Below are 24,006 nucleotides of genomic sequence, written 5' to 3'. Positions count from 1 at the left end.
TCCACAAATAAATAGGTAGCCAGATGAATATATAAGATGAGGATCCATCAAACTAACCGCCAATTAATGTCGAAATATGGCATAAGGCAGTTTTTAAATTTTATTGTATGAAGCCACTGTATTTATTATCTATGAACTGATCAATTTTAGTGTGCTAGTTGTGTTTGAAGAATTTCATTCACATGTTAAAATCTATCCTCAAACTCATTTTATTATTACTGATTAAAAATTAAAAATGTAGATAGCATTATGCATCAAATTTGACCCTAATGTTAGATGTCTAATTAACGTATACGCGCGAACGGTGACATGGAATATATTTTACCGTTATATAATATAATATCAATCATAATTTGGACCGGTTCGAATCGATATGTGGAAACGAACTACGCATTTATTATTTCGTGTTATTTTGTATCGATCTTCCGATAGAAATCATTCTAATTTTCACACTTAACAACGTTTCGAATTGGCTGTTTGATTAGCTTTTTAACGAAGAATGTACAAATTTTAAATGTCGAACGCAATCAAGGCTCGTATAATTCCAAATTCAAATGAACATCGTAATATTCAAAAAGAAATGTCAAATGGAATTTCTATTTTGACACTGATTTCCATAACAATGAGAGCGGTCATTCGAACGGAGAATTAATTTTGAATTTTCGAAGTTGGAATCGTAACCGGTCTTGTGTGAGCGTGGAATCGATATTATCAATCGATACTCTGGATAATCGAGAATCGAGACGATAGCGTCAGGTGATCCGGGTTCCGTAATGTATTCCCTCATTAATAAATAATTATTATTCGAAACTTACTTTTTCTAATTCTAAGAGGTGAAACCGGAGCACTTGTATTGCTTGCACCATCTGGAACAAAATAAATTACATTTATCTTATGTTTTGGTAGGTACAATACAGCGAAAACTAACGTAGACCACTTCATGAAATAGTACCTCAATAAGTTACTAGTAAATATGGCTAAAATAGTTTTAAGGATTAATACAAACAAACACACAAACAATTTTTTTGACATAGATTGAATACAACTGCACAGAATGATAATAAATAACACTGCATTCAATATGAATTCCTAAGTAGATATAAATCAATTCTAATTTGTCTGTACGTTTATTGTTACATCGAAAACTACTAAACGAGTACCGTAATGTATTCGAGTCCTATAGTAAATAATATCACATATCGATACAACTGATGCATTTTTAATATAACGTGTGTTTGATTATTTTCATACGTGACAAGGGTTTGTAAGTCTGTCCGTGATTAATGTGGGAGTGCTACACCTGCTGTAGTTGAGAATTTATGTGTAGATTTTATGATATGGATGTTTAGTTTACTATAAAGACTTATATTTTTAAGGCCAAATCGGAAAGTCGATTAATCCTTATTAATTCTAATGTACGTTTTTCTAAGCAACGAGAGATACTACTATAGTGACTTAGGATATTTTTTATTACATATTGAATTTTGACTCTAAAAAAATGAGATTCCAAAACTTTGACACCGGTACAACCTTTAAAAATACTTTTCCTATACAACTTGAATAACAAAATTTTTAATGTAAGTAGCAATAAAATGCTAACAGAAACAAAATGGCGTTTACGGGTGTACAAACATTTACAGAGGCACCCTCAGTACATACTGTTATCAGCTCTTGCAGCTCCTACTTTAATTCAATCTCTTACATACTTCTACATGCCTGGTACTTCAGCTTAAAGAACTATAGAACAACTAGGTTTCCGCCCGCGGCTTCGCCCGCGCAGTCAAAGAAAAATCCGCATAGTTACCGTTTCCGTGGGATTTCCGGGATTGCGTCATTTTCGATAAAAAATAGCCATAATTCATGGAATAAAGAATAGCCTATGTCCTTTCTCGGGTATCAAAATATCTCCATACCAAATTTCATGAAAATTGGTTCAGTAGTTTAGGCGTGATTGAGTAACAGACAGACAGAGTTACTTTCGCATTTATCATATTAATATATATAGTATGGATTAACATAGTAGCTTCTACTTTAATTCAATCTCTTACATATCTATACCTACCTAGATACGTATCATTCACAAATGAGATCACAAAACACGAGCTACAAAAGAGCAAACAGACAAAAACATTCAAAACAGCATCAAAACAATCAACTTATAACCCTTATTATGAAAAGCCACCAATTGAGTGTTGACACTGGCTAAACCATATTTGATGGTGTTAAACTCGAGCGCAGCAGAACAAACACAGATGTGACGTGAGCAAACAACTTCACTGCGTTTGGGGTGTAGGGTGGACATACTTATGAATTTTTAAGAACCAATAAAATGTATTAACCGATAAAATATGTACATACTTTTAAATTTTATTCAAAAAAATATGTTTAATATTCAGGAAATTATGTTAAACTTTTACGTCTATCATTCATATTTAGAAGAGTATTTATATTAATGATTTAATTTAAATAAATTTTGCATAAAATGAAGGTAGTAGTACTTAAATCAAACAAAAACGATAACCGGCATTATTACTTTCTTTATAATATTATGAGAGAAAAAATTAAAATATATCTTGAAAAAACATTGCTCTTTCTGTATTTTGCCTCTTCAAAAAACCCCATAAAATACAAAAGTACCAATTTTTTAACGACTCCATACATTTATTGTCCAAAGAAATAACACTTTACTTGTACACCCTAGCCGTAACTAATCTGACGGCACATGGGTCAATATAGCCCACTGTGGGTTTTTAGTTTATACTATTCAAAAATAAACTGTTGGTCTTTGGCAAACAGTTCCATAGTGATAATGTGACAGACTGACACCAGTTTTACGGAAGCTAGATATCTTGGACATATTATTTGAGGTTATTTTATTTAAAAAGCATGCTAAAGTACTATTTTTAACGTGATAACGTTTTTAAAATCGTGTTAGTCGGGTGACATGTTCAGAAACTTGTGTCACACCAAAACCTCACGAGCTCGATCGCAGGTATAACGAGAGAGAGACGGACCGATCTCCCGTCTCATCTCGAGCGCTGCCACCAATAAGACGTTATCACTTAAACATCAAGATCGTAAACCTACTTTACAAACAACCAATTTTTTATTTATATTATCTGAGGTAATTTAAAAAAAAACTATGAATCAAATTGTAGTGCCATATTTGTATCTGAATATGGTCAAGTGATTTATTTGAGCTCAATTTATCAAAAACACTTATTAGTTTGACAAAGATCAGCTTCTTTCAAGTTTACATAATTTTTAGTTACTGCCAAGCTATAAAGAAAGATTTCAGTAGACTCCATAATTGCAAAACTACCCTAATGAAAGCAAAAGTCACAAAAAACCACAACATTCTAAAACCTACATCGAATGAAAACACCCAATAATCAAGAATTCAAAAGAAACAGTCTCTAGATTACATTAAAGTGACAATAACCATAAAAGGACATTTCAAAAGCATAATTAGTTTAACGCATAAAGAATCGACACATTGCAAGCGGGCAATGCTGTTATTACCCTCGTTAACAATGACCAGGCAAAGCGTGTCAGCTGCGTAAAGACAATAGCCTTTGGCTAAAGTGAAGGGGTTAGCAATGTCTTTTAATAATTCATTTTTAACCCATATTTTAGGTCTAACGAACTGTAGGAAAAGAATACTGTAAATACTATAATTAATGGACTGTATGACAGAATTTTGATAACATTATTCCCTGGCTTTTCACGAGGACTTTGGCTAACAAGTGTATACATATAATCATAATACTGTTACTTTGTTTCCTAAATATCCTATCAATCGATTCAGATTTCAACCATTTTAATTTTAGGCTTGTCAAAATGTTGCCAAAGAAAGAAAGGTTTAGTTTTAGCTTCATTTTCTATTATAATATTGAAGAGATAAAATGAAGCCTCCTAAAGTAGAACTTCACAATCTACTTATCTATAGCCTATATTCATATAAGAAAGATTTCAACCATTTCATTAATTGCTGTCAATATCCTACCTCTCAGTTATTTCGAGGCAAAGAAAAAGAATCAAAAAAGACAATGCCCCAAAATTGACCACACTGCTACTTACTAGTTAGTGTTAATTCAAACCAATACATCCAAAACCACATTACTTGGTAGTGGAATGAACCGTATTTTTCTAACTAATACGATTAGTACACAAGCACTTCTAGGTCTTTCGATATGTATCACTCGGTTCTCGGAATCAAATGGTATGACTTCTAAAGCCTTTAAAATTTATCAACCGTAACAACAGTTCGCACTTATATCAATGTTGTGTAAATGTAACAAACAAACAAATTAGAAGGCAATGTATTTTTTTAGTAGATTCAAATTAATCCAATAACAATCCATACTAATATTATAAATGCGAAAGTAACTCTGTCTGTCTGTCTGTTACTCAATCACGTCTAAACTACTGAACCAATTTGCATGAAATTTGGTATGGAGATATTTTGATACCCGAGAAAGGACATAGGATACCTTTTATTGCGAAATATGTACCACGGGCGAAGCCGGGGCGGACCTCTAGTAGCATATAAACTATTCTATTATAGGTATATTATGTATTGAAGTGATATCTTTGGTTATACTTAATTAAGTATCTTGATGTACTGGAATTTCCAAATTATCCTCATTTTAAGGTAGGTTTGCTGTTGTTTTTTTTCAATGACTTGGCATTCCATATCTCAATTCTTGAGGAAGATCACAGCTGATACAATATCTGGTATCACAACGTGACAATTTAACAGAATTATTTCAAGTAAAACTTGTACGTGGAACTATTATCACATAGCTCAACCGTTGTTTACTTGCCTGTCCCTTATCACAAGGGTGCAGCTTATCAGAGCAGGTAAGTTTTATTGCGCCCTGCTTGCTACCGTTTCAAGGTTGTTTGCTTTAGGTTTACACCCCGAATGGGGCATGGGACGGATGCTGTTTTGATATTTTATAAGAATCACGCTTATTTGGATGATTTTAATATTTAGAATATTATGGTGATTGTTGCATTTCTTATTTTTCTATTTACTAAAAGTACCAATAAATTCATGTGGTCCTAAATAGTAATACTACTACAATTGTTTCATTGAAAAGGAATCTGTCAGCTAACAGTCCTAAACAATGTAACTCCATGATATATTATTATAGAAATATATACACAATGGCTCTATATCATACTGAAAACAAATCAAAAGATAATTCGATTTGTGTACGATTACAAAATGTGAGAATTGAATCAAACAGAAAATATAAAGCATCACCAATAATTTCTAGTTACTGATTTAATTTTACCATGAACGGCCACCGTCAATTCGTAATGGCTCAAATTTTATTTGTCCGAAATCGGTTAAGTATCCGTATCGAACGACAGAGCTGGGTGGTCGCCATCTTTTTTAATTTTTTGTTAGCGCTTGTAGCTAGCCACGGGTTGCCAACCGTCTTGCGTTACTGGGACTGTCATAAACTAACAGATATCTAACATTTTTATGTGCTTTCGCCTTTTAAGTGGCATTATCCGTAATTTATATGATATTTTCAATCATTTGTGTGTCTAATATCTGAATAGTTAAGTTATTTAATAGACTTTTTCATAGCTTTATCGTGATTAACACAAATCCCATAAAATCAAAAATCATGGGAACGAAGGCCGAATGTTTGAACAATATTCCCTACCATTCAGGTACCTGTGGTTAATTTTAGATCTTGAAGCAATTAAATCGTAAATTATTTAGTCACTAACCCATAAAGTGGTCACCGTTTTATGGCGTATTAAACTGGGCCCGTTAAGGGTCGATAAATGTGGATACTTACTAATGAATCGACCTCAGGATCCGCTATGTAATAGGGTTTTTCTTGACGTATCTGGAAAGATAGAAAGTCATTAGATAATGGTACACATTCTTATATTGACCGCGTGTGGTGTCCACACGGTAAGGTTATATGGGATAAATGATATGCATAATAATGTTAGGTGTGAAATACGAAAGTTTATCTATCAAACTGGTTGTCATAAACAATTTATTTCAAAACATATTTTTATTTTATTACGTTTTTACACCTTAAAATTTGCATGAAGTGTGAACCACAGCTTTCATAATTTAGCCATCAAAATAAAAATGTAATCAGCTAATGATAATAAACTTATAATAAATATTGACATTTGGTCCCTTATAAGAAAGTCACATCTGCGAGAATAATCTTTGACGAAGAGATTACCTAGAAGAGTCTAGACATTGTAGTTTTATAAAAACTTCTATTACAGTAACCTGTTAAACAAACTAAAAATTTCCAGTGGATTAGCGTAATATAACGAAGAATTTTCGCTTCGTTTCACATCATAGATTATATGATAGATGTTCTAATATTATTTTATTACTTTTATTAAGATTTTAAACATAAATAAATCAGACTTTACTAAACTAAGATTTTATTTTATTGGATTAAACTTTTATTACTTTATCTATAAAAAAATAACGGAATTTCTAACATAATTTTTTTACTCACAAAACGAACAGTTTATAAAAAAACAGCTAAATCAGTAAGAAACGAAGCATAACACAACCAAACGAAATTTCCTTAAAAGTACTAATAACAAATATGAAAAAATACTAACAAAGCGTGTGACTTTCCCTGCGTTTACAATAAACTAAAGCTATAATGAGTGTGTTACTTTTTATCATACTCTTTGGATTTTAACCTTTTTTGTTCAGGCGGAAATGTGATACCATCACGCATACATACTGAGTAAATGTCAGCTTTTTGCCTAGGTATTAAAAACAAGATTGTTTTAGGTTAGGTTATCCACTTGGGAATGTATTTTTAAACTATATTTGTTGTTGAATTTTAGAAAAAAATGATTAGTTTTTTATAATGTTATAAGCAAGGTTATATATACTATTGATGTACCTTGATTGAATAATAATCATGTTTTTGCGTGTTTTTGCAAACATACAGACATACATTATTTCGAAAACTTGTATAAAATTAGTCACAATTTTTGTTCAAATTAATCAGTCTATAAGTAATTTGATAAAATTCAGTTCCTCATTATTCACGATTAGATGCCCTTTTCCTTTTATTTATCAAATGATTAAATAATTTGATCGCTGCACTCTGATTATACATTTAGATAACCTATCACTATATGATCAACAAATTGCCCAAAAACTTTAAACTAATACATAAGGAAGGCGTGGGCTTATAAGTGTCGAAAATGGGGGGTTCTGGGTCGTCGGGCTCCAAATGATGGACTTCCTCCAGCATGGGCGGAGGTGGGTCAACGATCGCATGTATCGCATTACCCCGCGGCGTTGCGTCTTTTATCGTTTTATAGTTGAGATGTCAGGGTTTGCATGTTCTATATGATGCACTTTTTTGTGGTAAATTTGGTAATTTTAAGATCAGTTTTTAAATATGGTTTTCGCTAATAAATAGTGTTTAACAATTGATTTGGTAACAGTAATTTTAAGAACAGAGAAAACTATGCATCCCCCAAATTAAAGTTTCATTTTTACGACCACCGCATAAATTACCTACGGAGAATTTTCGAGGTCCATAAATTTCAAAGTTATTTTATAGTACCTACTATAAAATAAACAAGAGTTTCTGACAATCGTCACAGCATCTACCTGAGTCTTTGTGCATTTTCAGTCGATTGATAATAATTGAATTTGCCTTTGTACCTTGGGTATTGTGAGGAGCCGTGACGGTACAAGTTTCTCATAACTTTTGTCAATTTTTTGTGACATTTGTATATACAAATGTACTGTGAACGGGTGGAGGATTATATTCTGTTGTATTATTATTGTGAAATTATATTCATTGCAAATTGTGAGTATTGATAGATCTATATAGGATACTTTAAATGATCGAAGTCGACTGTCGTAATCTTTTTTTAGCATAAATTGTAATCATAAAACAAACGGACACTCCATAGATTTCTGTATTCGCAAGTCATGCCCTAGGAAGCCCTAACGAGGCAGCACAATAAAACCATCGGACACATTTTACTGCGACATTTATAGTTACGGAAGAACAGATAACCGTCGCACGCGCATCCTATAAATAAAGTTTTCATAACAGGAAAGGGTATTAATGATATATAATTTGAAACTTCTTCAGAAGCATGCGTTTTTGGACGCAAACTAAAAAAAACACCTGCCTTCAATCTTAAAGTTATTAAATAGGAGGCGACTTCTAAATTACAAACGACCTTTGCGATATAAAATAATTTAGCATTAAACAATGTAATTGTTTAAGTGAATATGGGTCATATGTTTGGTGTGACAAGTGTCAAAATTGCGTGTACACTTTGATATATTGAATCTCCGATCGATCAGCGGGCATCTTAGGTAGCCCGGTTTATTTTCTCGTATAAAATAGATTTTTTATTAAAAATTACAGGGTACAAGGCTTTTGGTAGCGATTTTGATGTCGCGATACTATACTTAGGGTAATAACCGTCCCTTTAGTGGTATCCTAATATGTGCTTTATAAATAATGAATAGGGTTCATTATGAGTTATATTTTGTTTATTAATTTAATAGACATGAGATGGAACGCGTAGATTTATGGCCACATTCTTCGGGCGAGGCGCTAACAATGTATAATGAAATGTTTTTAAGTTTAATCTTTATTAAAACTTGGTCAATATTAAGTAGTTTTGTGAATAGTTATTTTACGTAATTGTTAATTATTTAGTTTTAAAAACAAAACACGTGTAAGCAATAACGACATGATATCCCCTATCTTATAAAAAGTTTACGGATTTATACTAAAACTATTAAAATATTAGATTTAACAATGATTGAAAATGATTGTAATTTTCACTTCCATAATAATAAAGTGATTTGATATTTGGTTAATCACTTGTTAATTAAAATGAATCTGCGCATAACAAAATGAATGACGTAGTTTTCATACGAGGAAACATTCTCGGAATATAGGTAACTAGCTTACCGCCCGCGGCTTCGCCCGCTTTGTCTAAAACCTAATAAATTACATACTAAAACCTTCCTCTTGAATCACTCGATCTATTAAAAAAAACCGCATCAAAATCCGTTGCGTATTTTTAAAGATTTAAGCATACAAAGGGACATAGGGACATAGGGACAGAGAAAGCGACTTTGTTTTATACTATGTAGTGATATTCTGTAATAATATTTTAAAATGAGTAAAGAATGCATTAAATAAACGGGCACCTACAAGATAAATAAAACTAATTCAAAAGGATTTTAACTTGACAATTTTAATTTAAAACTTCATTCCCCATTTTAGTAAAATAGCAGTAAAAGCAAAACTTTCCAATTCGAATTAATCGATACGCGACGAGCGCCTTTTGCTTCCCGCCATAAATATGTAAATCATAGACAACTATTCATATCGGAGCGTATTCATAAATATTTTACTGGTTAGCAAATAGCTATGGAACTCGGAAAAAAAAATTTGTTGTTCCAGCGAAGCACATGTTTGTAAGTTGGCAGATGGAAGGCCAAGACGGCGGGGGGAGGCGGGGGTTCGGTTTTTTGCTGCGAGCCCAAAATTTTATTTTTAATACAAAACTCTGGAGTGCAGGTAGACGGACCACGGGTGTTTGGTTAGTGTTTTTTTGCCCTCGACTTGATTTATGGCCGCGTTCGTTGACGATTTGTGAGCCGTAATTTCGGTGCGTTTTGTCACTGTGTGCATCATGATTTATTAATTTATAAGCTGAGGCGTGATTCTGGACTGTCGGAAACGTATAATTTTTGTAAGGTGTTATTTGGACGTGATTTGTCAGTCGTCCGCGTAAATGATATGTAATTTTTGTAATATCTCAGCGTTTTGTGGTTTGTTAGTTGCGGGCTCGTAAGCGGTGCTGTCAGCTTCGCATTGTGGTGTCTTTATTGTGTCCTTTTTAAATTGTTTAATTCTAGGACACGAATTCAATCCTTTATCTCTTGGGTCCTTGTACTATATTTAAGCTTTGTGTTCTGTTCCATCCAAAACAATTGGTTCAGTATTTTTCTTGACATTACAGTTTTATGTTTCATTATCTGTTACAGTTAAATTAACATCATCAAATTCAACACAGCAGTTCTATACAAACACAATCTCCAGATTTATGATACAATTGCATTGTAACAATTAAAGGAAATCACAAACTAGCACGTTTCGTTCCGTTATACGCCCGTTTAACACTCCCAGGGGTGGTTTTAGGTCAGTTTTTCGGTCATTAATACAGGGGCAGAATTAGATGGTCGTAAAAGTACTTAATTACTCACACAGGAATTGCGTACAAGTGCTACCTTTGTTTTCGTTTTTATTGTTATTACTTGAGTCAATAGAGACGCGAAGAAATTTGGACATGTTGGTATTGAGTAGGAACTATAGTAACTTAACTTAAGGGATAAGTAATAACAAAAGCCGATGATGATGATTTGTGGCAACATAGTTAACTTAATATAGAAGCTGATTTAATTGACCGGGAAATAATCATCTTGACATATTATAACATTGTTTTACAGAGGATAGAAGTTAGACACATCTTCGCTACCAGCAGGAGATCGTGGTCAAGCGTTTCCCTATTGTTCATAAAAAAAATGTTGTGTGGGTTTATGAAACCACGGTAAAAGTGAAACTGTTCGAACGGTTCCGAACACTGCTTTGAGTAGCGCATGTCGCGTGACGGTCGGCTGCCGAGTAGGTATACCTACTCGGCAGCCGCGATACACGCGACATGCGCTACACAGACCAAAAAGTTTGAGACGATGTAATAAAAGTTTCACTTGGACAATGGAACTCAAGTTTAATATACAATAACTAGTGAATCATCAAGAGCCATCAAAAAAAGTAAAGGCTTCAAAGAAAGACAAAATTATTTTTCTACAAACGAAAAGAAAAGTTTAGGTAATTATTGTTAATGAATTTTCTGATTAAACTATAGCGCCGATTGGGAATTTTACTATCGAGAAGAATCAACAAACTCTTAAATTACATTTTACAAAGTAATTTGCTTTTAAATTCCATTGAAAAAGTGTTATAATTATAAAAATGAATAACATTAAAAGAATTTTTCAAACCATGATCATGAATACAAATTAAATCCAAAGCAAGGCGGGTATGGATTAGGCAGATGCTAGGTTTTTTATACTATTTTATATTTATAATCTTCCTTTACAAATTTCGTATTTAAACGGTTTTAATTCTTCACTTTTTATACTTATTGTTATTTTATGAATCGTGAAATATGTTTGAGATACTTTATTTATTGAAGAGACGTTTGTTATGTGTGTTTGTTTATACATTTTGAAGATCTATGCTTTATGATGCACGTAAATATAAAAAACGTCTATCCATTCTTATGAATGTTTTTTAAGAATACAATGTTTAGTTTGATTTTGTAAGTATGGTACAAATATACCTAAAAACGCACAATCCAGCTAAATTTCAGGAAGAAAAAACCCAAACAGATCGTTGACTTTATCAAAATTAACTTCAATTACAATATGGCGGACTGGCTCAACATATTTTAATGCAAATTTATTTATCATGTACGTACGTATGTGCGGACAAACAGACGCTTGTTTACGCCTGCAGCGCATGCGCCAAACAAAATAAACATCTTTTCATCGGTTGAATCCGGAGTTTAAAATTGATCGAATAATCGTGGATTTGGGTTAGCCCTTGTTAAAGCTGTGTCGATGACTTGCTTGTTTAAGTTATCAAGTGTTCTTAGAATGACAATAATGCTGGATTGAAAAGAAACAGTTTAGGCTATAGGTTTGATACAGAATAAAGTTGCAATAATAGTTGTGTATTGAAGGTAAATAAATTTTGCATATTGGCGTATAGACTATAGACGCTTATTTCATGTTTATGATAACATTATTAGCTTCTTAAACACATACATTTTACATATTCAAATATCACTTCCATTTCAGTACATATATTTACTTTTATTTAGCATTCTTACAATTCATACTATCACCCCACCAAATTTCATTAGAATCAGTCTATTTATTCAGGATTAAATATCAAAATCCTCACATGTTCCATTATTGAGTGTTTAAAAAGTTAAAATCCAACCACGTTAGATATTGGTTTTTAACACTAACACGCATTAACCAACTACGTATATGAATAATAAGTGCGGTCCCAAACTACCCTTGCACCACCCCAAGACCCCTGGGGGCAGAAAATTAAAGTGTAATGGTCCTATGTTTAATATTATCTGCGGGTGGATGTTTCGCTTTTGTTAATATAATTTATAAGTTAATGCTTGAAGGGGACGTTTGTCTTTTTGTTTAGTTGCATAATGGGGTATAAACAGTTTAAGTTTTTGGGTAAGGTGGACAATTTTCGTGTTTTGTTTGACGAATATACCTGAGAATTTTAGTCAACCATTTCACTGACAAATAAATAAATATAAAAACAGGTATTTAAATAAAATGACAGTCCACAAATTGTTTGTCCCGTATTTAGGTCTATATCATTGGCTTAAATTTTCACAATTTACATACAATCATACACAAACTGCCGATCATTTTACTATAAATTTGTTAAAACCAATACCATCAACGCTATTCCATCTAGCTTTACATTCCTTAATCTTTCTTCCAAAACAAAACCATCTAAAAATTCATCCAACGTACTGAGTGCAAACAAGAAACCAATACTAAAGTACAGTGTGCAAAAACAACAAGGAACGGCCATTATCCACCCCAAAGCAAACATCCCTTAAGGAAGGGTTATTTGATTGATTTGCCACTAATACATCCCTCTTATCGTAATTTGTGAAGACGTGTAACTCTAGAATCATTTCTTATATCTATAGCTAATGCATTATGTAATTTAAAAACAAGATGGAAGGGAATATTTTAGATAAAGTCAAGATGGAATATTTAAGATTTGCAAAAAAGAATCTTTTGGCACATTGAAGTGAGGTGAGATATGAGAAGGTATGAAAGGGGCATATTATAGATAAAAAATCTCATCATCATTTGTTTAAAATGGTATTTTGTTTTAGGTAAAGCAAAGACAATACCTAAGTGAAGTCACTTTTAATATTGAAAATAGGAATGCATGATTACATTTAAAACAAATAAATTTTAACCCCCTTCCAATTATTGATACCTAGGATACCCTGAAGGTTTGACCTAAACTATAGAATGATGAAAATACCCTACAATTTCATGAGCAATACAAACCTGTACAATGAATAAGCAAAGACAGAATGGCACTAATTATATGTGAATTACCGTATTCATAATTACAGACGTTTTACCCAGGGCTAGGTAATAACAGGCGACTCTGATCGGACTAAATGCATACAATTGTAAAATTATTGAAATTCCCTTTCATGTCCGTTTTGTTTCTAATTTATTAGGTTCAAAGTTTCCTGGACTAAACAATTACTTTGATAGCAACTTTGTTAATAAACTAAATTACTCATAATGATCTATCTAGCAATTACCTAAAGATTATTTTAAAAACGCCATGATTATCTGGGTGATAGGGTGCGCCAATATTCCAATACGATAAATCATACCGCATGTCACATTAGCGCAGCTTAAAAACATTAAAGTCTACAAAATTAAACATAACACAATTAGCAAATATACGCCGCTGTATACATCCAGTAATCCGCGTCAGCTGTTTTTGACCCACCCTTATTTACCCTTAGAGAACCACCCCAGGCTGATATTTTAACGAAACAAGAGGTCATGTTATGTTGGACGCAATAACCGGAATTCCTTGACCCCTATAAAAGTACCAGGGCCATAAACTTGACGTTTGAATTACGGCGATGGGGGGTCAGCTTGTGCTGGTCTGTGTCTTCGCTTTTTAGGGTAGGTAAATGATAAATGTAGACAATGTTATGTGTTTACATAGGAAGGTATTTCGCGTTCAGTCAAGCGGCGATTAAAATTCTATAAAATTATCGTTAATACGTGGATTTTGTTTCATTGGATTTTGATTCATAAGGCACGTCATAACTGGTACAAATTACAATGTACTGTAGTTAACTTTTACTTTAGCCAACAAATACAGAACCAATTTTATTCAACGATACAATAAGACTCCTTTGTGTAAATGAAAACATACTTGAATTTGACACTCCAAACTGCACCACTATATACAAAAAAAGATTCAAACCTGCACTTAACCACTACACCACGATAATAATCCATAAGCCACTTATCTAAACCATAATAAAGGCATATTTCTATACATAGAAACGTCACATAACTTTCCTTTTTAAAAGTCGGTAAAGCGGCGGTCCAAAAGCCGCGACGTGTTGCGCGGAATGCGCCTGCGCCTGTTATAATTACACCACCATATACAGGCTGATTGCATTTCTAAACGCAGGTTTTTTTTTATCTATACTAATATTATAAAGCTGAAGAGTTTGTTTGTTTGTTTGAACGCGCTTATCTCAAGAACAACTGGTCCGATTTGAAAAATTCGTTCGGTGTTAGATAGCCCATTTATCGAGGAAGGCTACAGGCTATTATTACGCTAAGACCAACAGGAGCGGAGCCACGCGGGTGAAACCGTGAAGCAAACCTAGTCTAGAATAATTTCTTATCTATAAAAACTTGATTATCTATATTTTTATAAGATTGGTTTGATGGCCTGGTTTTGATGTGGTATATTTAACATAATGATCAATAAACAAAAGCTTTTTAATTTGAAGAGTGCAATGAATTTGAATTATACTATGTGTTTATTATTCATTTCCTGCGTAAATGCTTAATAAGATTCCCAGTTTTGGTGTTTACCTGACCGTGATATTTAAATTACTTTTTAACACACTTTTTGTAAAGAAATTTTTGTCTTTTCGTCTGTTTGAACAAAATTTTGAATTTAAATTTAAACATCACCCTGTAACCATAGAGTATTTATGTCATTATTAACGGCTGCGAATTAATTCTTATTTGGCCTCCATTTTTATCACGAGTTTTCTTTAAAAAATCGCCATACCACCGCCGGCCGGCTTCAACTTTTTACCACCGAACCGGCACGGCCCGAACCAAAAACGGATATAATATTCGTATGACACGTTATAAAGGAAAGACTTTTAATTACGGCGCTTTCTAAGTATACCCGGGAATTACCGGCCAATCCCGACAACGCATGCCCATCATTGGCGCATTCAAATTCGGAACCCTCTATTCAAATCGTCCCTAATCGAAAATATTCAAAATTCGAATTACGCGTTAGCGAACCGTAACGTTCGAAATTGAATTCGAAAAATGTAGAGCGTACATAGCGATATTAACAGTTCTGTTTTCGAAAATCTAAGCGGTTCGCGTTCGATTTTCGAATATTTAAATACGGAACGTGAATGAAATGGAATGGAATTATTTATTGGTGTTGTAAACGGTACCGAGTGGCATTCTGACGTCATCAGTGTTGAAAGAGCGTATGTTTAGTCCAGCATATTAATGCTAAGCGCACAAAAACGATGTGAGCGCCGTGTCAGCCGCTAATTGAGTGGCTCACGCAATCCTATGGGGTTCAATCACTACTCAATTTTATAAGCAAGTCCTATAATAAGGTTTACCTTTAGTAAATAATATAATTACCACATTGAATGTAATAAAAAACTATGCTTTGGTAATGTCATATTTTTAATGTTAATATTGATTTCCTTTTAAAGATAATAAATAAATAACAAGCATGATTGATTCAGAATAGAACTATGTATGTGATAAAATGTAATGTTACCATTAGCTGAGAGAAAAATCTTTTATAAGGATTTATTGAAATTCCAATATTATTAGTTAAGTGATATTGAGCTTGGTGAACGATGACATACATACATACAACGTGTCTTTGTAATTCTTTATATTTATCAGTACAAAGATTTCATTTTGGTAAATAGTTGTTACAGCATATATTCTAACACAGTGGTGACGAGAGACAAAATTAAAACACTTCAAACTATCTTATCAAATATATTATTCATCATCAAATCAAAAGAATAAAACTGCACAACAGTTAATTCATTGCATTATGCGCTTGCGCAGCTGCGTCACCATTTTGTGAAATGGATCATCGCGTCGTCCGAGGTATAGTCGTCAAATTGCGCGCCAAATCCCTCAACAATACACAATGGTTGTTAAACGACAGATGTAAACAAACAGACAAACGGACAATGCTTGTATGTTGATCTAATCATTTTGACTCCCAATTGTTTGTGGGAACATTACAATGATGTCAAATGTTATCTGGATGCAAGAATTCTTTAATTGAACTAAGTATCATCTATGTAGGGCCTGTGTTAGCTTAGACAATTTTAATTTAATTCTGAAATTGTTAAGATATTAAAAACTCGATCATAGTATAAAACAAAGTACAAAACAAAAATATTTCATAGTATAAAACAAAGTCGCTGTGAATCCGTCTGTATGTACCTATGCTTAAATCTTTAAAACTAGAACGGATTTTGATGCAGTTTTTTTATAGATAGATTCATTCTCTAGGAACGTTTTATTATATAATTTAGTTAAGACAAAGCGAGCAAATCCGCAGGCGGAATACTAGTTTATGTGTAAGTAAAACGCACTTTTCGTTCCCTCTGTATAATTTTATGGGCAAGTTATCTGTTTTAAGAAAAAGGATTATAAAAAGTTGTCACAACATTTCATATTAATTGCATGTTGTATCATTATAAGTTGTAGGAAGATGAACACGTCACGAATTAACAAACACTGAAATCTCTTCAAACATACTGTTATCTGAAACATCTTTATTTCAAGACAAATTAATGTGCAAATATATTCAACGCAATGAATAACTAATAAATGAATTTTTAATAATAATTAGTAGACTATTATTGTTATGGAACTATTGAACTATAATTATATCTTAAAAAAGATTATTATTGATTTATTGAATAGTTTTTTAACTGTTAATACATTCATAGTTGTTACATTTTGTGACAAATAACCAGAGATTTTGAATTACCCTAAATAATAATATACCTACCTCAAAGGTTCAATTCTAGTTTTGCTTGTCAAATATTTTGGCATTAGTGAAACAATGTTGATTACAATATTAATAATAGGTTGTGTTTTCTTGTTTTTCATTTTATGTAAATAAGAAAACACATTTTAACGGATTTAAAACAAGTCTTATTCAATTGTTGTGAGAACAATGTATATTATGTTATGCATATTTTACTTGCAAAAACTTTAATTACAAAATACAATGTCTGTATGTATGTTATAATTATACCTATTACATCCAAAACATCTGATGATCATAAATTGCGATAAAATCATAATTCGAGGTTTACAATCATTTTCCTTATTACGTGGTTACACATACATACAAACAATTAAACAAATAGTTAATAAAAAATGTTATAAATCAGTTTGGCGCGTCTGTCCGTTGATGAATGAACTTATTAACATTTTATTGTTATCTGTGCGTAAATCTTTTGTGAATTTTTAGGGTTCCGTACCGAAACGGTAAATCGGGACCCTATTAGCTATTACTGAGACTTCGTTGTCTGTCTGTATCCAGACTGTATAACCGTGATAGCTAGAAAGCTGAAATTTTCACAAATGATGTATTTCCGTTGCCGCTATTACAACAAATATGTACTAAAAATTAAAAATAATAACATATTAATGGGGGTCCCTATAGTTAGGAACCCTTCGTGCGCGAGTCCGACTCGCACTTGGCCGATTTTTTATTTAATTCGCAATTGCTGGTTCGGTTTTAACGGTGCAGACAATTTTACTGTTAGTTCTTTGTTAGCTCTAGTTTTTATGTATCTTAATTCAAATTTCAAATAGTCTGTGTTAATAGCCAAACAAAAGAAATCATTTCTAGAAATATACTTTGATAATTAGTAATTACAAAAAGTAATTTTATTTCATCTGTAACAAATTTCATCAGACATGGTTTAGCCATTTTTATGCTAAACTTCGGCACGTGCAAGCTTACGTTTTTTATAAAAAAAATATATCTAAATTCGACATAACAAATCGCAAATACTCAATACATCATTCAGAACATTTATTAGATATCAATTTAAAACGCGGATGCTGTGGATTTTGATAGATCCCTCAAAAAACCGGTACTTATAAAATCGATATAAAAATTAATGAAATCGATATACGGCGTGGCGTACGTGGGAACCGATAACACTTATACATCGACAATTATTGCATATTACACCTATAGTATACAATTTAATTAATACTTCAATCGGCTCATTCTAAAATGGTATCGAGTTTTTACAAACCAATTAACACGGCTGCGTAAAAAAATAACTTATTCCCGTCGCATTTTGCGCATACCAGAGCAAATGCTTCGTTTATGACAGCTTATTCCAAGTGTCGATATTGCATTAAAAACGCAACGTGACCTTGTGAAGACGTCACGAATAAAGACAGTTTTCCTAACGTTCCGCTGCGCCGTACACCGCGCCGTCCGCCCGCGCACGCATCGACGGCGATCGGCAATTAACATTCCCGCAATTATTTTTCATTATACACGCTTCCATATAATATCACACACCGGCCACTTATTTGAGACGATGCGGTAGCGATTTTCCATAAATATTTTATTAATCGATGCTCACAGCGACGTACAAAAAAAGCCTTTAGAAACGATCGAGCCACGAACGTTAAGAACTTGTTATTTTTTCACTCTTTTAATTTCTCGCTCCAAAGATTATAGCAGTCGAGACGACTATGTGTTACGTTATTCTATGTTAATTAAGTCAGTGTACGACAAATGTTCATTAAAATATCACACGTGTGTTTTATCATTCGCCGAGTGAGCGCATAGTCTCATTAAATTCAGATCGTATGGCGAGACAAGTATTTAATAATGAGCGCAATACCTGACCACATTAAGAGATAATAAAAGCTGTTGCGTTAATAAAACAGTCGTAAAGTTAGTTATAATTAGATAATATTGTCGAGATAGTAAATACGAGATCGGGTCATAAAAACGCGGCTGACATTCGGCGCTAGCGCGAGGCTCTCGGAGCGGCGGCGGAGGGCGGCAGGCGGCAGGCGCAGAGGCGACTGTATCGATGACAGCGGGACACTATCGCAGCTAAACCGATCGCACAGCTCTATATCAATCACTCCACAATCATACCGCGTGCCACTTAAATAAATTTATAACATACTAGCGGTCCGCCCCGGCTTCGCCCGTGGTACATAATATTTACGTTTTCTCTACATAAGAACCATCCTCGTACTTCAAGGAATATAATAAAAAAATTATTATCGAAATCGGTTCAGCCGTTCTCGAGTTATGCGCTTACCAACACATTTTGCGATTCATTTTTATATATAAGATTAAGTACGTTGAAAATAAACACTTTACCGTTTATGATTTATTTCGTGCGCCGATGAATTATGTCCGCCGCTTATTAAAGTGTTCTAGAGAGGGAGGTCCGAACTTTATCTCTTTTTGTGGCGATTTCACGTGCCACCGCCACCAATAAACGTTTTATTGAAGTAATTAAAGACGCGATTAGCTTACGTTACATGTGGAACCGGCGATAAATGTGACGGTCGACGTGACGGCCGCGGCGTCAAAATATATGTTTCCCAATTATCGGTTACCGTCACCCGATAGTCGTTTCTTGAGATTTATGTAACAATTAAAGTTATTAAATGTCAACAATCTCGATTTATCGAACCTAAGTCAACCCAGCATAAACAAACGTGAACTGGTCAGTACTCTGACACTGACATTATCTCGGAGCTATCGTAAGGTCAGACTCGCAGTAACGATATTAATACACTATAATGCATTACAATTTCAATAATTAGCTCACAGTGGTGTCTTTGACTGATAACGAGTAAATAAACACATTATAAAAGTGAAACTTGGACGTCTCGACAATGACACTTCCGCTTTTGTATATTTTGACGTTTTAATGTGAGAGTGACAGCTTTTTTAAAATTGCATTCTACCGCAACATGTCATCGCCTGTTAGCGTATTGTTGGAATACAAATAAAAAATGGAGACTTGTGGTTTAATAAATTTATAAGGAAATTATAGAGCCGTTGATTGTCGGTCTGCCAGATTACCAGTTTCAATCGAACGGCCACAAAATGACTCCATTTTGCGGCGTTTTGGGGCTTTTTTCGTTTCAATAATAGGTGTCGCTAATGTATGTTATCGGCTTGTAACCGCAATTGTATGCTTTTAACAGCATACAGATTATAAAGAACACGTAGTCTGTCTTGTTAAGAAATTGAAAGTTGTTTTTTTTTTGTATTTACTACGCATAAACATAATCGAAGTTTCAGACATTAAAATAAACTAATATGTTTCAACGCGTGTACAAATAAAAGTTTAATATAAATTTTACATTCGCGTCAAATCGATTGGCATACTAAAATTAATTTAGCTCACGGTACAAATGAGATGAAATTGAATCAGAACTACAAATAAGCGTAACAATCAATAGTCGATAACAGATTTACCGTTGCTAATTTTGCTTTATAGTTATTAAAGGCATTGAAGAAATTGCCGTTGTTGATTTACGTCCGCCATTTTGCGCGCGACATTTTAATATTCGAATTTCGAATGCGTTGGCGTTCTTTTTTTCTTTTTTAATTCTGATGGGTAATGGAGGCAGGTGCACAAAGTTATTCAGCCAGGCTCGCGAATCATTTTCCTTTCTAAATGGGTCCGTGTGGAATCGTATTGGTTTGCAGGGATTTTTATTATGGTTCCGTCTCGTCTAATTTTGCATTTTAGAGTGAAAAAGCTTTATGCTTGTAACTGAAGGATTCTTTTTTTAATATCGTTGATTATGATGCAGATATGAATAGACAATTACTTATCTGTTATACAGATAATCCATAGGGATGAGTATTTTCGTTTTAAATATGTAATTCCACAGATTCAAAATCATTGGTATTTCCAAAAATGTAAGGGGCTCTACCTGACTTAGATTCCACAGATAAAGCTAATGCCAAAGATTATAGAGATAATGCCAGGATATACAGGTTTTCCCCGTTTTTGTTTTTTATTTTTTGGACACGATGAATTTATTTATCAAAATTTTAATACCTAATATTATAAGTTCTTTTCTCAACACAAAAAAAACTAAGCCCAATTTACGGAAAAACACCATGAAGTATCAAGTAGGTAGGTCCAGTTCTTCTTTAAAACTTATTATCAAAATCAAAGATAATCAAAAACCACTCTACCACTTTTGAAAATTTTTATTAAAAACAAATAAAAATGAATCTGTTAACTAAAAATTGTGACATTTGAAAAGCGTATTATCTAAAAACAACCTATACATTATATCAATTAAATTGCATATGTAGGTATAGCAAGTTTAATCTGTCCTTAAAACCCACCTATCATTAAAACATTCGTTTTCATGTTTAGTTTTTGTCAGAAATCATAGCTCGCGCTGTAAAATTGCTGAAATCTGCGATAACTCTATAAAATATCAAATAATTCGCCAAAATATTATTAAAAAAAAACACCAACCTGTTTGCTAAAAACCGCAATATCCTCGTTGAACGACTCCGACGAGCAGACATCCCCTCCCGCGACCCCGGGGTCCCGGGGGGTGCAGGTGGCTAGCTCGCACTTCTCGAAGATCAGCGCCAGCAGGGGGAACAGGGGGTGCCTGGGGGCAGGAGTAGAGTTAGATCATAACCAAGAGAAGAATACAATGGTGGAAAGCATAACTGCAGAGTTATTACTCTGATGCAGTATATTTACTGTAATTAATCCTACTAATATTATAAATGCGAGAGTTTTTCGTTACTCCTTCAGTAAAAAACTGCTGACCCGATTTTCATGAAATTTGGTAACCGGAACTGGATTAACATATAGATACATAGTCCCGATCCCTTTGACTATGGGCGAAGCTGTGGGCAAAAAGCTAGTTGTTGTAGCATAAATACATAAAAATAAGAGTCAATAAATTAAGTGTATCCACTTCAATTTGAATTACATTTAACATGATGTCTTTTGTATCAAGTAGGCAATATAATTTCCATTCAAATACAAAAAAAGACGTGTGGCACTCGGGGACTGCCGCGGTAAAGCTATTGCATGCTATGCCTTCAAGCCACACCTCCGAGCCCGTCGGAGTGGGGAGCGTGAGGTTTTTTCGTTACGGAATTTCTCGATTCGGTCCCCGCGCTCAAGGCCCGCGATAGAAGCTATGCAATAGCTTAAAAAATACTTTTTGCTATAGGTACCATCTACTGTCACGCTTACAACCTTACTCCATTATCAATTGTTATGACTTATGATATAATCCAAAGAAATCTAAAACCTATCGAATTTACAAAACAATCTCTCTTAAAAGTGAAAAACCAAAGTGCAAGTGTACAAAGGTCACAAAATCGAGATTATCTATACTAATGCGCTATAAAACTAATAATTGAGCATTCAGATAACTTGGAGATCGCACGTGATGTGATAAAATCGCTATTGTGGCGCGAGTGACAGCGGACAATGTGTATAAGTTTGTTGTAGTAAATGTTACAAATGGATGGACCGATTTTGATGAGATTTAAATGGCTGATAGGTGATTTTGTGAAATACAATTGACGATTTTTTTATACAAATAAAAATAGTAATTAAGACCGTAATGTTGATAATAATTAAAATAAGGATGTGCGAGTGAGCACATTGGTCAATATCTGTTCGAAATAATAATGTGTGATTAACACATATTTAATATCTAGTTACCTAGATAGGTAGATATTTTTTCTACTCGTCTGGTTTACCATCAGATTCCGCTAAACTAGCTGAAACTGCTGAAACTAACTCTTACACAATATATATACTTTTTTAACCTAAAACTTACTAGACAAGAATTACATAAAATACCTAATTATCACGTCAAAAATATTAAAAATTTTACATCCTACCAAAAAACGTAAACAATACCATTGTCTCATAAAACAACTCTATAAACTTATGTTTCTCCCGCGATCACTCACACCACAAAAGGCTCGACAACTTTCGATCAGATAACCGAGATGATCCGCAGATATCACACCTCTGTCATATTTAAATAAGATTTATACTTAGTTCTAACTTAGTTACTTAACAAGTAGTTTTGAAATTTAATTACCATAAATACTAGAATAACTTGTTTGTCTAGGCACTTAGGTTGATTAAATTAAGTAACTTAATTATACGTTTACAATTAAACGAGTACATCGTTAAAATGATAAGTGACGTCACTTAATTTATACTATACAAATAGAGGATTGTATTTTTGATAGAAATAAACATACATACATACAAATTATATCAGATGTAAGTATGAGACCAGCATCCCAATTTTATTTTATACTAGCGGTCCACCCCGGCTTCGCCCGTGGTACATATTTCGCAATAAAAGGTAGCCTATGTTCTTTCTCAGGGTGTAAAGATTATCTGTGCCAAATTTCATCAAAATCGGTCCAGTAGTTTATGCGTGAAATCCATACATACATACATACAAACTTTTCCTCTATAAAATATTAGTATAGATATGTCGTTTTGTATTGGATACAATTCATATTTTTCAATTCATATTTAAAATAATGGAAAAAGTAAGTAGGTAGCCAATAATCTAAATGCCTTTTATTTTTCACATAAACAACTTTATCTGTTTCAAATGTTAATTTAAATACTTATAAAAACTAAACGCAAATATTATTCAAATAAAAAACCCAAAAACGGCCCTATAACTACACAGCATTCTCCATCAGCCAAACAACCTTTAGAATCAAATATTACATGAACCTACATTTCAAAAATCTATGCCACCTATAATCTTGTGTTTTTGAATTTTACTTTTTATCGTTATCAGTGATAACTGATAAGCTACTGTGCATATGGGTGCGATTATGGATTAACGAAAACATTGTTGATATACTTAATATCATTTAATACTGTCATTAATGGAGATATGGCTCAGTGGGAAGGCCGTGGGTTCTATTCTATCATAAAACAACATTTATAGATGTGGTTGTTATTTTTATAATAGGTGTGTCACTT

General features: G+C 33.2%; 1 protein-coding gene across 4 annotated transcripts in view; it reads right to left on the bottom strand.

Moving 5' to 3' along the window:
- Nucleotides 1–24,006, bottom strand: part of hth (Meis homeobox homothorax) — a 264,474-nt gene that overhangs the window by 222,044 nt on the left and 18,424 nt on the right. For all 4 annotated transcript variants that reach the window (XM_090112569.1, XM_090112571.1, XM_090112570.1 and 1 more), the window contains exons 3-5: nt 21,487–21,628; nt 5,823–5,873; nt 816–866 (exon numbers count right to left, since the gene is read on the bottom strand). In XM_090112569.1, coding sequence (XP_089968695.1) covers nt 816–866; nt 5,823–5,873; nt 21,487–21,628 — 244 coding nt within the window. The remainder of the gene's footprint in view (nt 1–815; nt 867–5,822; nt 5,874–21,486; nt 21,629–24,006) is intronic.

Source organism: Colias eurytheme, chromosome 18 (genome assembly GCF_061535395.1).
Source record: "Colias eurytheme isolate Ceu_HAF_F1 chromosome 18, ilColEury1 Martin Lab GWU primary, whole genome shotgun sequence".
In the NCBI taxonomy this organism is placed as follows: domain Eukaryota; kingdom Metazoa; phylum Arthropoda; class Insecta; order Lepidoptera; family Pieridae; genus Colias; species Colias eurytheme.
This window is presented reverse-complemented; position numbering and strand designations above follow the sequence as displayed.